Genomic DNA, 16504 nt, shown 5'->3' with positions numbered 1-16504 from the left:
TAATATAATAATCTGATGGTTTTAATTTATAACGGTATATAAAATAAGGTAAGGTATGCAGAATACCATGGAGGATGATAAATTGCTACAAAGCGCGAATCAAATTAAAAGGGATTTGTATCTAAGTAATTTTGATTTAGAGAAAAAAATGTACAGAAGCACCGTAAGTACAAAAGAAAGCAGAGCTCTCAAATGTTCAGTGGTAGATAACAGTGAAACTATTTCAAACAATATTTTATCAAGGCAATCATGTAAAGAACAGTTAGAAATCCTCTAAAAGTCTCAAGAGGAAGAAATTGATAAAGATTTATAAGAATTTGTTGATGAAATTCTTTTAGGCAAATCAGAAGATAAAATAGCTCGAAGGGTGATAGAACATTTAGGTAAAATTCAACATTTAAAAAAAAAGGCAGGCAAGCCTACGATCTTAACCAAGCCGATGAAATCTCAAGACAGAAAACGTTAATTATAATTGAACTTTTTTCTAAGTATAAGAGTCTGAATAAAGCGAAGAAAGCGTATGAAATGTTGAATAAACAAACGAAAGCAGATACATCCCAAAATCAAACAGAAAAGTCGATTAAATCAAAAAAAAGTGTTCAGAAAGTGAATAAAATTGTTATTGTTAAAAATACAATTAGTGAAGAAGATTTTCAATTAGAAAGTATCATAGCTAGTCATATTATTGAGGATACGCCAAACCAAGTCGAAAAATCAAGTATCGAAATTTCAAAACATATGTTTATGTTTGGATTAGAACTAGAAACGTTCATGAAAAATGATATAGAAGTGAGAAAAAATAATGAAGATATACAAGAAATGGTTAAAAAACACTGAACTTTTTTGACTCATTTAGAGATGGATTGTATGAAATATTACAAAAATCAATATCAGATAAACATCAAGAAATATTACAAAATGAATCTGAAGATATATTAGATGATGATGAACAATCAATACCTTCAAAAGCATTAGATGAATTATTCAAAGAATTATTGAACGATAATATATTATTAAGTAACTTAGTATTAAAGGGATGCCAAAAGAAATTAGATGCATATAAGAAAAAAAAAATTTGGATGTAGTCGAAAAATTATCATATGAATTTGTAGAGAACAACCAAATAAATGAGTCTGCTCAATCAACAATAAATAGATATAAAGAATTGTTTAATGAGCATAAAATAACCTTAATATTAAAAAGAATTGACAAAATAGAATCTCAAAGTGGACATAAAGAAATAGGATACAAATATAAAAAATGGTTAGATATTTATAATAAATTAAAAAAGGTATCTCAAAAAAGTTCAAAATCACAAGACAAGGCAGTTATTGATATGATTAGTCAAAATACTGAAAAAGTGATATCACAGGAGCCTAAACATGATAAACCGATTGAGGATATAAAAAAGGCTGATTGTAGAACAAGCAATTCATTAAAGATAATTGTTGAGTTTGAAAATTGGCTTCTACCTAAACAACTAGATAATGTATATGATGCACAAACACAACAAAAAAACATACGTTCTATATTGGTTGAATTATGTAAGAAAAATCCTAAGAAGGCCAAAAGCGCTGCTATGCTATTGAACAATAATGTAAAATTTAAAGAAATTCTTGGCACACTTAAGATAAAATACAAGAGTATTTGTAAAAAATAATCTTCATCAGATGAATATTCTGCAACGAATGAACAGTCTTACTTAACAATAGATTCAATATGAACACGTGTTTTAGAAGAAAATAAATATAAACTAGTGAAAGAACTCATAGAATTGATTATAGATGAAATTATCAAAACAGAATTAGGCAAAAAACATATGTATTTCATATTAAAAAAACTAACTGAAATAACAAATATTCAGAATTTTGAATATTATGGAAAATCGCCTGAGAATGAAGAGTTGAGGAAAACTACAATTAAAGAATGTGTTTCTTTAAATCCATCATCAATGGTGAAAAATTTAACAGAGAATCTGTTTTCACATTTTATATTTTTATAATTGTGCTAATGTATGCTATGAACGAATCTGAATCTGATGTAATACCTGCATAGACAGTGAATTGGTAATAAAAATAATTAATTAATAACGAGTTTTGAATGAATTTCAATATTGATGAGACTATTGTGAATGAAAGTGATGAAATACATAATATAAGAGAATTATAAGCTCAATGAATGGTTATAACTATGTAATATTAGGTAAAAATAATGGTGCTGAAAACTAGCCATTGTATCTGTCTATAAATAATAAGTGTTAAAGTAATTCATGCGTTTATAATGCATTAATAATAAACATTTATTTATTTGATTTATAACAGTTAAGCATAATAAAGTATGTAATAATAGTTTAGTTTGATAGAATTGAGTTTAATTAATGCGGGAATATGAATAATGCATAAAATGGGAATGAATAGAGAAGACAATGGAAACAGATGAAAAATAAAAGATTAATTCAGGAACTATAATCAAGTATGCAAAGAGAAACCCATGCCAATTTCTATTCGAAGTACTGAACATAAGCAATAAGTATATTTGGATATAATGAAAAAATAAAAGCTTTGGTTGATCGGATACGTATTAGATTAAGTGATTAAAGTATAAGGCGTACTATTCATAATTTAATCGATTTTCCAGATCCGACAGAACTCCGAATCAGTAATTTATATGTGCATATAAACTCTGTTTATAGCTCCTGGGGTAATCTTAGTGAACATGTTAAACAAACGATTCTGAAATATAATTCTATTATATCTAAGGATAACCATTTATCATTTTTTTCTGAGGAGACTTTGCGCCGTATCATACAAGATATCGATTTATTAGAACTAATACAAAAAATAATAATATTTTAAAATCTCAAGATTCTGAATTAAGTACTTTTATGCACCATATTTCTAGTTTAATAGATCACAGTCTATCTTAGATATACTGATTTATAATCTGCTTGTTCAAATAATTACCAGCATATTAACAGATCAAACACGCACCATATCAGATCTTAGTGATTTGGTACGGATAATCAATAACATGTCTGTTGAACAATGTAGAATGTGTGCTCAAAACGTAATTGTTGCTCTAGAATTTAATGAGAGCGAAATAAATATTCAAACTAAAAACGAGATCAATGAATATCTGAAGTGCCAAGGTACCGATTTAGTTTATATATAGATATGAACCATGGAAATGTAGAAGGTTTATCTAAACTAATCACAGAATTGCTTAGTAGCTTCAAAATATATACTTTAATAGCTGTAATTCAAATCTTATTGATTTCTTATCCAAAATGTTCGGGTCTTTATAATACTCATAAAAATAATGTACCAGATAATGGTGCATATGCCATGGAAGTTGATTAAGTTAGCAATATGTTGGCAACAAGTACAATATCAAAGCGAAGAATGTAGCACTGATTAATGATTATGATTTGTGGGTACATTATTATTGTATTTGGAATATCTGAATAAATCACTAAAATAGGATAATAAATCAATTGGATTAACTAAGCATTTGTATTTTAATAAAACACAAATAGTAGCCTCCCTAGAAAACGAAATGGTAACGAATTCCAATGATATTAAACAATTAATACGGAGCATAACAATGCCTAAACTTCCTAGCATTGTTGGAGCAAGCATTTTGGTATTGATGATGATAATGATGATGTTTTATAACATGCTGAGCGCCACCTATGCCAAATACGTAAAGATTGCTACATGGATGATCTCTATTTTGGTTCCTATTGTAGTTATCATTTCCAATATGATAAGCAGTTCGAGAAAAAACAACACAAAGCTTACTGATAAAATATACGATAATGCAATGCCTATTATCTGCAGTATTTCGATGATTCCAGTTGTTGTAGTTGACTTGATATATGATCAAATGATATTGCAACAGGATCTTTTAAACATGCTGATATTTACATTGATTTTGATTAGTGTAATGGAATATATTTTTACGGATAGAAAAAAAACAGGGCAGGAAATAAATGCTGCTAGGTATAAACTGAAACGGTATAGTAATCTTGCTATGTCTACTTTACTGGTTTATTGCTGTTCTTTAGAAATATTTCATGTGGCAAAATTAAGTAGAGGAAATTCCAGAGAAAATGGATGGATACTTTCATTAGTATACACTTTTGCAATAGGATTGCTATTGTTCTTTATGAAGTATGTTGTTTATCGGATATTATTACGATCAACAAAAGATATTGATTATAAAGAATCCACAGATTCAGAAAGTAATAATGACATTATGGGTACGATTCAGATCGTTGATATGGTAAATAAAGAAGATTGTATTAATAGAAGTAATCGCATCATAAGCTCCATATGGATTGGCTTGATTATTTCTATCCTTACAGGAAGAGCCATCAATATTTACTATAACTCGTCTATGTTTGAAATGATTGAAGAAGAATAAATGGATTATTATATAATTATTAATGGAATAATGTGTTTAGTTAATAAGTATCCCAATACAAATTCAGATTTCTTATATTTTTTATTAGCTGATGCAACGATGTATTTGTGTACTGATACAGAAATGCTTATTGTATTTAATAATCGTTTAAGCAATATATATTCTAACTAAACTGATTAGACATGTGTTTTATGCGCATCAATATGAATTTTATAAATCATATACTGACATTATAAATAAGAGAAACACAAATAAGAAGTTCAGATTTCCAATGGTAATGTAATAACATTGTTGTGTAAATTAGAGATAATGAGAGTTATCTCCTTTATAAGTATATATACGGAAAATACACAGACCGTACCTTTGAAATGGCCAGAATTAATAGAATAATTTTTGCTTCTGTGTTTGTTACCAGCATATCTTGCGGATTTTCTTTTAGAAAGCTTGGCGATAGTCTTACGAAAAAGGTTTCTGGAACCGCAGATCTTGCTGATAGTATACTTAGACAGAAGCTTCAAGATAGCAGATCTGATGGATCCAATCCATCTGCTGAGCGAAATGAAGACCAGGAGTAGATAAGAAGCGATATTTAACTCAAATAAGCTTCATAAAATAAATGCTTTAAACATAAATTTGTATTTTATTGATGTAAACCCCATTATCATATACAGAAACACTTTTAGCTGTCATAGTTGCATGTTATAGCCATGATTTCTTTGTTTTGGCATCCTACATATACACTGGATCCTCCTCCAAATGCAATAGAGTTTATAGATCCTTCAAACTTTATCTTGCCAACACAAAAAACTGAATTATCGCAAAAATCCCAGAATCGTAGAGATCCATCTTTTGAGCCTGTCACAAATGAATCCTTCATCGCCACTCCACATTTTATCCAAGAATCATGAGCATAAGGAACCGTCTTGACTATAGACCTATTCTTCCATCTTTTCAATGAGCAATCTCGTCCAAAACTTACCAAATCACTGTTGTAACTCAATAGTCCTTGAACAGAATCTAAATGAGGAGGCGAAAGCGTCAAAAACCCATCATTATAACATTTAACTGTGTGATCCCTAGATGCGGTATATATATCATTGCCCATCTTTTCTATACTGAAGATTGTTCCTGAATGTGCCTTTTCTGAGACGACTATTTTTGAGTTCCTATCATCAAGTATAGAAAACGTCCCATCTTCATGCCCAGTAAACATATAATGCTCAGAAGACATGATTGAAGAGATTTCACTCCTGAACATATAAACAGGACGAGTTCCAGATCTTGGATCAAACCTTCTGAGCATTCCTCTGGTAGTGTAAAGCAATGTTTCTGCGGATACCATGCATCTTATACCTTCTTCAGCAAATAACACGGACACTTCTTCGCCCCACTGCCTTACTTTATTGTCTATTGATGAAAATACAACGCATGAGTCATAGAAAGTCAAAACTGTTGGCAGATATCCTGTAATTGTATTATCAATTGTGGTTTTCATTGTAATTTTTTCTTTTCTTGGCGTAAATAATGCGTATTTCTTTGTATTTCTTTCTAAATCAAAGGTTACTGCTCTCTTGTGTATTTTTTCTATATTCTGCTTGATTTCAATTCCATTGATTGCATCAGCTGTATTCGATATTTCTAGTGAATCAACATGCTTCCTTATTGTATCTATTCGCGAATTGTTCTCTTTCTCATCACGTTGTATATCTACTTTTTCTGGATTTTTATCTAACACTTTTTTAATACCCAACACCATAGATTCTGGCATACTCCATATATCTAAGGTATTTATTTCGTTACCACCCTCTTTGCGATTATTTTCACAATAATTTGGCTCATCGTCTAACTTTGATTTACGGCATGCTTCTTTGACTTTCTCAGTTGCCATTGAACACATCGGCGCTTCTGATCTTGAAAAACACATATTTTGAACCATTTCATTGAGCCTTTGATTCTCGTCAATCAAGTTCTGCACAAAAGGATGTTTTAGAATCTCCTGGGAAAGTTCTTCTCTTTTATCATCCTTCTCGGTACTCATCGATTCGATCTTTGATTTCAATGTCCGGTTCTCACAGATAATCTCCTCCACATTCACTTGTGAATCCCTCTTTATTCTATCTTTCAGCATTTGATTCTCAACCTTCAGCTTCTGAATCTCCTTCTTTAGCAGTAACATTGCAAACTTCGATCCATCAACTTGTATGTTCATTCGTACAGAAGTTTCAATAGATGCAGCTCTACTTGCATACTTTAGCGTATTGTGTGTTTCATTCATATCTACATGAGAAGAAGACACACATGCTATCATCAGTACATATCCGTTCAAACAGCTTTGAAGAATCCTCGTAAGCTTAGAGTCCCTGAATGGAACATGCGGAGATCTTTTGAACAATGCTGAAATCACATTTCCTAATGCTAACAGTCCAGAGTTTATGGATATTCCTTCTTTTGCACGGTCTCCAGCACACAGCGTCCGCTTCAATCTCTCGCTTCCTGCCAGATCAACAAACGAAAACTTAGAAATCACAAACGAATCATTTACTTCACACTTGTAAAAAAGAGTGAATATTGCATGACTTCGTGACGACTTAGAATTCATATTTGTTGACTTTGTTGTTCTTTCAAGTGATCCCTTGCTCAAAGCTGCTATTCCATCTTCATATGAGTTCAGGCATACCTCACTTACACCTGCAACAATCACTTCTCCATTTGCTTCCCTAAGACTCAGAGGTCGTTTGTGATGACTGAATAAGTCTATTACTTCTTCATTGTAAACCTCAATAAAAGTACAAGTAATTTCCAAACTTTTCGTAAATATATGCCTAAGAGCCTGAGGAACAACACCTGTCACATCTTCATGTGTTATACCCATTGTGTATGTTTTACCGCTGCCTGTCTGTCCATATGCCATGACTGTACAATTGTATCCCTGAAGAAATGCCTCTGTAAGATGCCTGACGCTTTTGTTATACATCTGAGATTGTGATGTTGTGAGATGTATTCGGTTGAATGTATATGTCTTTGTTCCTGCAGTTAGTGTGTTAGCTCCACATTCGAGTGCATTATCCAATCTTGGGTTTATCCTCACCTCTACTTGGATCGAGCTCTTCTTAGTATCCATAAGGAATTTGGAATTATTTTTTTTATCCCGAGCATGCAAATTGTAAACAGGCTAAGGTTCAAATGTTCATAATAATAATGCTTATGGCATATCTTTGCATTCATTGACAATAGATGCTTTTGATCTACAAATTGATACTCTGGTTTTCTAATTGGTTTGTGAGCGATGATACAACAAATGGACGAATACATCAGTGATCAAACAACACATACAGATAGAATAGGATAATTTAATGCGCAATTCAACAAGAAGCATGAATGAAAAATCAAGCAATCCACAAGAAAGCTGTTTAGAACATATTTGCATGCCTAAAGCCCAGCAGCCATTCATATTGAAAAGTATTCGAGACAGAATAGTGTGTAACGAAAGAGAAAAGATGCTTCTGTTCGAAACCGGATTCATAGAAACAATCTCTTTTTATAATGTGTCTGAATGTGAATGCTTATATCTAGAAATTCTATCTTTACTTGCAACATCCAGAAATACAGAAATCAAGCAGGATGTTAGAGGATGTATTGATCGTATATTCTATCTAGTAAGTTCATTAACTGCGCCATTTAATGAATTGCATGCATCAATCTTCAGGTCATTCAGAGTGGTGCTTTCTGAAACAGGCGCTGATCTTTTGCATGACAAATATTTTGACTTTTTTCTATCTGTTATTGAGAATGCGAATCCTTCATACAGCAACACAATCAGAAACGAAGTAATTGAATTATTTTGCAGAGTTGTAGATGTTGATTGCAGAATTAAAAAAAGATTAAGCATAGAGAAAACGATTAGAACACTATGCAGTCCAGAGATCAACTCTATTAAACTGCTTAACAAACTAATAAACGAATCCACATGGCAATATGTAAAGATAGAGCACTTACTTGGTAGAATAAACGAGTTGAACTCGAGAGATAAGCTTGATGGCCTTTCATGCTGTGTGAAAATTTACAACTTCAGCGGTAAAGGAGACAATGAAATCCTTGAAAGACTTATGTACGAATTGAATACTCTTCCATTAGACCGTAAAGAAGTTCTTATATTAATTGGTCATTTAAGTTATGCAAATTTGTATGCACAGATGCTTTTCAAAAGTAACGAGCTTGTTTCACGATTGATTAGCAGAGCATGTTATTCAAAGCCTAGTGAAATAGACGCAGAGATGCTTTTCTGCATATATTGCTTAACAAGCGTACTAGAGGAGAATAGAAAGGCTGTTGCAAAAAGCAGATTGATTTCTGCTGTATTTGTACTTCTCAAACAAAAAACCCAGCGTAAGTCATTTGATTGTGCATTCGTCATGGCTTTATTACTTCTTAAGAGTTTAACTAGAAGCGTAACATTGCTAAGATCAGATCTGATTGATAGCCCTATTGTGGAAATACTCGTAAATATTCTGGAGCATAATCTTCCAGAAACTATCGATGGTGTCTCTACAATTATGCCTGAAAATGAGACATGTGTTGGTATTATTGAGCAGAATGTTCTGAAGATTCTTGCTCATCTCGTAATGGAATATGGCGATTATAAGTCCAGGTTTATTGCTCTAAGTGGAGTAGAGATTGCTTTAGCATATACAGAACGATTCCCATGTGTTATGCTGCATTTGTTCAAAAACTTTTTATATAATGCAACTACAGCCACAAAGGAAATATTCATTAATAAGACTGATATATTCTTCTTCAACACCTTCTTTCGAATTTACGAACAAAAGAAAGACTTAATGATTTTGGGAAATTGCTTCAACGTGATCAGAAATCTCCTGTGTGATGATTCTCTTGATTACATTGTACATGGTTGTGAAGGTATAATAAGTCAAATATTTGTTTATCTTGAGAAGTTTAGTGGCATTGGCATAATTGAAGAAGGTACGAATGAAGAATGGGTTATGTTGCAGATAATGTACTGCGTTGTTAATTTAAGCGCAGGCTCAGATAAATTCAAGAGATTGGTACTCAACTCTAAGCGCTTGGATGATATGAAGAGAATATGTACAACCAGGAATTTGTGCATTGCGTTTGTGTGGATAATAATAAACCTATCATGGAGAGAAGAGGGATTTGAAGGTAGGGTTGAGGTACTGTGCGAGAATGGAATAAAAGAGTGGATGCTTGGGCTTGATGTAAAAGATTCTGTTTTTGCAGATAAGATCGGAACAGCATTGGAAAACCTAAGACTTGTGTGATTTGTCAGAAATCGTTTTGATCTGATCAAACTCACGTCAACGATAAGAAACATTCGGTTTCATTCGATGTGAAAGAATAAAGCAATTACTCTACAGAAATCCGATTGTATACAGATGATGTTGAATTTGATGAGTTTTTGGAACGAAACCAAGATCTATAAAGTATGTCTTAGTATGTTATTACTTGCAATGATTCCGATCGATTGTAGAACAGCGCATCCTTATGTTTCGCACTACATTAGCAAATGGAGACATAATCCAGGATACAAACAAAGCACAACATTCAGCACCAAGGATCTAAGAGATCCAAATTTCCCTATTGTTATTCCATACAAAGTCACTCAAGAACAGATTCTAGGACTTTTGGATCATCACAATATTCAACAACAGGAGCTTCAGGATCTAAGCATCCAAGTACCCATCCATGTAAAACAACAACAAGTAAGGTTTTAATAAATGGTTCAATCCAATTTGCTACTCTTATTCCAATTTAAATGCATTTTATACAAATGTAGTTGTGTTATGTGTTATATATAAGCAAAATAAAAAGTATCAACTAAATAATTAATAATATTTCAATTACATTCGTGCAAGCGCTTCAGTAAAAACTCAAGCATATTAAAGTTGCACTTCAAGTACTTTTAGGCACCCATGATATATTATCTACTGGTTTATCAATGAACTCGGTGGTTGCACATAGAATCCATGATCTCTAAGATGCAGCATCATAAGAATATCTTCCTGATTTAGTATATTATTTTCATTCTTAAGTGTTAATGAAAGTATATCTTGCTTGTTGTCGCATTGAATCATAGAACTTCCTGCAAATAATAAAGTCAACACTCGAAGTAAAGGTCTCATGCAGTTGTAAAGGAAACATCTTAAATACCAGAAGTTTCATGTTTTCAACTGCTTTGTGTGACAGTTTTCATACTGAATCAGATCTAAAAACACATATGAAACAATATTGTTCAATAATATCAATATCAGCCACTTCACAGATCATAAGGTTTTATTCAACGAAGATTGCTTCTTGCCACTATAAGTAATCATTGTTTCTAACCACTTAAAGGCTCTTGCAAGAGGTCCCGTTATGCTATTTGAATCCCCATCATCCTTAAGCATCTTAACATAAAAAATCTTCACAGCCTGCCCTGCATCCGGATCTTCTTGATTCTCAATCCCTGTTGCCTCTCTCAGGGCAGAATTCCACTCATAGTCCTGCTCTGCAGACTCAGGCGTATGCTTTACCAAATCAACCTTGTTCATAAGAACAACAATCGGTGCATTCTTTTCCATCTCCCTTACCGTTTTATATGCCTCTCTAACCTCATTAAACCTTTTGTTATCATGTACATCAACTATAAACACAATCCCATCACAATTATAGAAGTATTCCCTCCACACTATTCTGACTGCTGAGTGTCCACCAAGATCAACAACCTGCGCCTTGAGGTTCCCAATCTCGACCTGGTATGTGTTCGGATGCTTAGTAGGCATGTATGCACTAGTAGAATTACTCTTCAGCTTGTTAACTAGTGTAGTCTTTCCTGCATTATCTATACCAAGAAAAAGAATAGATGATGGCTTTCCAAACAACGATTTGATGAAGTTCTGAAATATTTTCTCGTATACCTCTGAGAGCTTGTTCTTCACAAGTCCAAAATATTCATTGATGTTGTCAAGCATTATTGTTTACTTCCCTAGGGGTGCTTTTTTTTTGTTTTAACCTTCTGAATATACTTATATAAACACTGCCCTGCAATAGATACATCGCGTTACTTCTTCACAAAGCTCTTCCTGTGCAAAAAGTCGAAGCTCTCCGAAAGAGGATTCTGGAGAATCTCTTTGTCAATGTCAATTGCATAAGTCATGAAAAAAAGTGCATCACATCCTTTCAGATAGCTTTCGAGCTCCTTAAGCACAGGAATGCCTGCTCCGCCATCAATACTGGGATCAAAATCAATCTCTATACAGAATATCCTCTGTCTCATCACTACATTCACTGATCCATGGAATTTCAGGCGGAATGTTCTAAACTGGAAAAACAGTCCGTTTGAATTCATTTGCCATGAAACCAGGCCCATCCCCACCAACTTTATCAACAGCTGTTTTATTGAAAACGGTGATATGTACACTCTATTCATTCTTATGTATCCGTCGTCTTCAAAAGCAGCAGTCAAGTCTTCCAGCCTGGGATTTTTCAGAAGCTCGTTTATTCTCTGGAACACCCTTTCCATCCCAGGGTTTCATTGTGTTTCAAATCATAATGCGGACCTTTTGATACCTGAAAATGCTTGATTGAAATGCATGATTACTGGTTTATTCAAAGTCACAACTTCAAACCAAAACAATCCCATCATCAATGCATATGACTATTGCGTTCATGATCAAACTCGACAAATTGAAACAATGCGTTTTACTCTAGCATGTATAAAAATAAAGGCCCGCATTTTCCTCATGAAACCGCTTATGCTGCGCCTAGTTGGATTTTTTGCAGTTATAAGAGGAACGACCACAATAGTTCATGAAAACCCATTTGCTTCCCACCAAGAGATCAGATACGATATTAGTAATCCATACAGAACAAATTTAGGTTCGTATGCATATACAGATCATATAGTTCCTGTGCTGAACATGCTGAAATCAAGCTATGGAGGCAGGTACCACAACTCTCACAAATTCACAATACCTAATGTTGTTGACAGAATTCATAAGAGGAATGTTGGAATCCGTTTATTTCCTTCTAAGTTCATCAGGAATGTCCATGGGAATGGAAAGTACATATTTTCTATACACGATGGAATTCACCATGCACACAGGCAGGCAATGCAAGCAAAACTTGATAGCTTAGTTTCAGAGCTCAAGATCAACAAGATTCGTTCAGAGGAGAAAAGGATCATGGCTGAGAAAAAGATCAATGAGGCAAATCAATTGAGAGAAGAGGAAAAGAGGCTGGTGTCAGGCATTCTGCAAGATCCGCAGGTGCTCGTTAAGGACACCATCGCAGTTGCTGATGTTGCAAATAACTTCTTGAGTTTCAAGGGACACGAAGACTTTCTAAAAAGAAAGCTAGAGTTGATCAAAAAGTATCAAGATGAACTCATAAACCAGCAAAAGGGTCGTGCACTCCTTCATAAGGCATATGGAAAAATAGTCCCTGATAATCTTGGCACACTGAGGACTCTTTACAAGCAGTTCATTGAGAGAGGCCCAGCAAAGGAGCTTACATATGAAATTCCTGTTGATCCATCAATTGGTAAATTCAGCGTTTCTACTAAGAATCTTCATACCAGCACCACCTATTAGTTTTGAGTAACATGAGGTTTGGATTGCTAGGTGTCTTAATGGAACAAATATGTATATTATGATGAGCGAGTCAGTTGAATGCTACAACATTCATTAAGGTAATATCGGACAATGATGTAAATGAATAATGAATTAAAGCATGGTTGTTGTTTTGTAGCACTTACAATCTATTTACATTGAATAAGGTGCCGTGCACTTACAATCATTAAAAGGCACCCTAACGCCTTGGAATGGCAGAGGATGGAAGGAGCGTATTGGCAATTGAAGGTGTTGAAATGATTGCAGATGGCAAATGCCTATGCAACAACCAGGTAATATTTGTAAAAGGAATCTATGGCATTGGTGGGTTGTCGAATGCGATCAGAAGAATTATATTGGACTCATTAACAAATTTTTCTTTAACAGATAATAATGAAATGTTGAATATATATGGAGACATACTGTACAATGGAAATAAGATATGCTATGACGAACTGCAGGATATTATGAATCAATACAAAGTATTCTACTCAAGTGAAAGTGTAAGGCACTCGCTTGAGTTTATCAACTTTCGAGATGCAGAAAAACTCATGGACATGTTTGATCTTACAGAGCTCCAGGACACTTCTATATCTGAATTATCTATATCTGAGTCTAGATTATGGGAAACTGCAATCAATTTAGCTTCCTCACAGAAGGTGATTATTTTGCGAGACTTTCAGGCAAAATACTCTCTTGAGAAAAAATATCTGTCTGCTCTCAAGAGCTACTCAGTAAGCAACCGATCTATTATTCTTGTTGAAACTGAGTACTTCATGGAGTTTGGTCTTGATGGATGTGTTTTTATTAAAACAAACGAAGTGGAATGTGTTGACTTCCATTCGAATGCAGGCATACGGAGATTTGAAGCCATTAATGCTAATTTGGCATATGATTCGTTTAGAAGGCCGTTCAGACCGTATAGGGCATTTAACTTCAGAATGGCAGATGATGCCAGATGTCTTAAGAAAAGCAATGTATATGAAATGTGTCGTAATGATCTTGTAGTGTATAAATTAGGATGCATAGATCAGCATATATTTTTTCGGAATACAAGCAATTGTAAAAAAATAGATGATGAGCAAGGTATAGGAAGCAAACCGAATATAGAGAACCAATCCACATACTGGTTGTATAGCATGAGCATCAACACGTCGTTGGCGTTGACACGCAGAAGATGTGTTCTTGAAGAGAAAAAGAGGAAAAGATTTAAAAGGGGGTTTTTCTCATTCTCGATCCAAGTGTGCATTCTCTTGATACTGAAGCTTAAATACGCCATAATCAATCAATTATCGAATAAGCCGGTTAGTTCTTATTTACGGTTAGATAAGTTTGATATTTGTCAAGCAGAGGTTTTAATTAGATATTTGTTGTCTAGGATACATTTGAGAATAGATCGCATTTTGAAACAAATGCTGTTGCTCATGGCTCGTCTTATATTCAACCTGATTAAGTCGTTGATAAGATGGCTTATAGAGTCATTTATTTACATGAAGACACATAACTGGAGTCTGATAGATTACAAGATAATCTCAACTGGAATATACCTGTTGGTTCTGACCCGTGGAAGCGCAGTTATTAATGAAGAAAAGGCACATATGTACTGCCATGTCAACAAGATATACTCTCCAGGCACATATTTCTTTCATATTTTCATATATCTGGTTCTCAAGATATGGATTCCTGTGCTTGCAGTTTTCTATATTCTCAACAACATTTGGATTTCGTTAACTTTCCTTGCCACAGGAACATTTGTTTGCATCCTAATAAATCTGACGATGAGACTGAAACTCAAGTGCATATGCATATGTATAATTCTATCTTTCAACCTTCTGTATCCACTTGACTGTGAAAATATAAGCAAGAGCTTTTTTCTCAAGTACTCTGAATCGTTCAACTTTTTTGTTGCATGCAGGGAGCTTCCGTTTTCACCGCTAGAAAAAAAAATGAAGTTGTTTTATCGCCTCCTGAGAGCCTACTTGTGTATGTATGTTTTGTTTTGTTACAAGCTTTCCAAATACTGATGGTAGCTTATACATGCTTTATTTTGTTATAAGCTTTCTAAATACTGGTCGTTACATAACGATTGTATCTCCTTAATAAACAGTTTAATAAAGGAGAATATAACAACAAGCCAATCACAATGGCTGATAACTCCTTAATAAAGTAAATTTGAGCTTAATGTTTACTCTTAGGATACTTGGCAGCTATATTAGGAGAAATATTCTCCTTTAATGAAAACTGAGCGTTTGTATTTGTGGATTAAGTAATGAGCCAAACTAGGAAATTGTGTGTAAAAGTATAAATACAATGAAAAACCAGGTCATACAATATGGCAGAGCAAGATGTAGGAGAGCCCAAGAACAACAACAAGCTGTATATTATAATCGGAAGCGTGGTGTTTGCGATCGTACTTTTGCTAGTGATCATTTTTATGTTGCCGTCTAATCCACTAGGAAAGCTTTCTGACAAGGATGTTGAAAATATCAGCAAGAGTGTATCAAGATACTCTTTCGTTGATCCAACAACCATTAAGGATGCAAGTCCTGCAAGTGGTGATAAGGATACACCGAAAGAACCTTTGAACCTTACTCATGTAATGGTATTCAAAGTAATTAATGCAATTTGGATGCAGTTCAAGAAGGGAGATACTGATGTGAACAGTCCTGCAATGATGGTATACAAGAGTTTGGAGAATGACTTGACTGTCATTAATGAGAAGTTTGTTGATGGAATCAATGATGCAGTGATCAATGCCAGGAGTATTCTGTTTGAAGACTCGAAGGTAAAGGTTGATGATATCATATCGATCATAATGACGCCTTATGAACAAATTAGAAATGAATACTACGCCAAGAAGAAAGAGATAGCTGAAAATAATATAAATCTCCCTGAAGACAAGAAAAAGTCAGCTGAAGAAGAGCTTAAAGAGACAAACGATATGAAGTCTTTGCTGTTTGCAAAGGTTCTTATTAAGTACCTGTTTAATTTGACTGGATTACCAACAGATATGAGGTTCTTTGAGGATGTTGAGAACGGATATAGCACAGAAAAGTACTTTGAGCCAGTATTGAATAACATGAGCTCTGAGATCAAGAGTATTTCTGAATCTAAAATATCTGTTAGATATGGGGATGCCAAAACAAAGGTCACTTCAGTGATAAATTACATATTTGTGGCAACTTCAGAAATGGCGAGTATGCTTAAGACGCCGCATGTAACAGAGTCTATATTCTCTGCAATATTGACTGAGCGTGCCGGAAGTATTCCATTAACCGATAGTATTAAACAACTCCAGCATGCGGCTCAGGCTAAAAAGCCTGCTAAGTAAACTGGTGATATATATTACGAAAGATTGGAATAAAGCTTTTTGAAGTTTAAATTATTTGTGATATTTTTATGTTATACAAAACCTATAAAAAGCTCTTGTGTATTTATTTACCTGCATTTGTGCA

At 33.8% G+C, this 16504-nt stretch overlaps 9 protein-coding genes across 9 annotated transcripts; 6 read left to right on the top strand and 3 right to left on the bottom strand.

The window, feature by feature from the left end:
* Nucleotides 1–3555: 3555 nt before the first annotated feature.
* Nucleotides 3556–4425, top strand: M896_012520 (uncharacterized protein; the record flags this gene model as incomplete). Its single annotated transcript, XM_014709152.1, has 1 exon — nt 3556–4425. One exon carries the CDS (start codon nt 3556–3558, stop codon nt 4423–4425), a length of 870 nt encoding a protein of 289 aa, XP_014564638.1.
* Nucleotides 4426–5104: 679 nt separating this feature from the next.
* On the bottom strand, nt 5105–7546 carry M896_012510 (kinesin motor domain-containing protein; the record flags this gene model as incomplete). The annotated part of the gene is made up of 1 exon (XM_014709151.1): nt 5105–7546. The coding sequence occupies one exon, from the start codon at nt 7544–7546 to the stop codon at nt 5105–5107; it is 2442 nt and encodes an 813-aa protein (XP_014564637.1).
* A 253-nt stretch (nt 7547–7799) lies between these two features.
* On the top strand, nt 7800–9722 carry M896_012500 (uncharacterized protein; the record flags this gene model as incomplete). The annotated part of the gene is made up of 1 exon (XM_014709150.1): nt 7800–9722. One exon carries the CDS (start codon nt 7800–7802, stop codon nt 9720–9722), a length of 1923 nt encoding a protein of 640 aa, XP_014564636.1.
* A 114-nt stretch (nt 9723–9836) lies between these two features.
* Nucleotides 9837–10175, top strand: M896_012490 (uncharacterized protein; the record flags this gene model as incomplete). Its single annotated transcript, XM_014709149.1, has 1 exon — nt 9837–10175. The coding sequence occupies one exon, from the start codon at nt 9837–9839 to the stop codon at nt 10173–10175; it is 339 nt and encodes a 112-aa protein (XP_014564635.1).
* Nucleotides 10176–10724: 549 nt separating this feature from the next.
* On the bottom strand, nt 10725–11411 carry M896_012480 (putative Sar1 GTPase; the record flags this gene model as incomplete). Its single annotated transcript, XM_014709148.1, has 1 exon — nt 10725–11411. The coding sequence occupies one exon, from the start codon at nt 11409–11411 to the stop codon at nt 10725–10727; it is 687 nt and encodes a 228-aa protein (XP_014564634.1).
* Nucleotides 11412–11500: 89 nt separating this feature from the next.
* Nucleotides 11501–11962, bottom strand: M896_012470 (uncharacterized protein; the record flags this gene model as incomplete). Its single annotated transcript, XM_014709147.1, has 1 exon — nt 11501–11962. One exon carries the CDS (start codon nt 11960–11962, stop codon nt 11501–11503), a length of 462 nt encoding a protein of 153 aa, XP_014564633.1.
* Nucleotides 11963–12182: 220 nt separating this feature from the next.
* On the top strand, nt 12183–13031 carry M896_012460 (uncharacterized protein; the record flags this gene model as incomplete). The annotated part of the gene is made up of 1 exon (XM_014709146.1): nt 12183–13031. The coding sequence occupies one exon, from the start codon at nt 12183–12185 to the stop codon at nt 13029–13031; it is 849 nt and encodes a 282-aa protein (XP_014564632.1).
* Nucleotides 13032–13261: 230 nt separating this feature from the next.
* M896_012450 (uncharacterized protein) lies at nt 13262–15073 on the top strand (the record flags this gene model as incomplete). Its single annotated transcript, XM_014709145.1, has 1 exon — nt 13262–15073. One exon carries the CDS (start codon nt 13262–13264, stop codon nt 15071–15073), a length of 1812 nt encoding a protein of 603 aa, XP_014564631.1.
* A 308-nt stretch (nt 15074–15381) lies between these two features.
* Nucleotides 15382–16380, top strand: M896_012440 (uncharacterized protein; the record flags this gene model as incomplete). Its single annotated transcript, XM_014709144.1, has 1 exon — nt 15382–16380. One exon carries the CDS (start codon nt 15382–15384, stop codon nt 16378–16380), a length of 999 nt encoding a protein of 332 aa, XP_014564630.1.
* Nucleotides 16381–16504: the final 124 nt, after the last annotated feature.

Source organism: Ordospora colligata (assembly GCF_000803265.1).
Source record: "Ordospora colligata OC4 chromosome Unknown contig_01, whole genome shotgun sequence".
Lineage (NCBI taxonomy): Eukaryota > Fungi > Microsporidia > Ordosporidae > Ordospora > Ordospora colligata.
The sequence above is the reverse complement of the archived record's forward strand: the minus strand, read 5'-3'. Positions and strand labels throughout refer to the sequence as shown.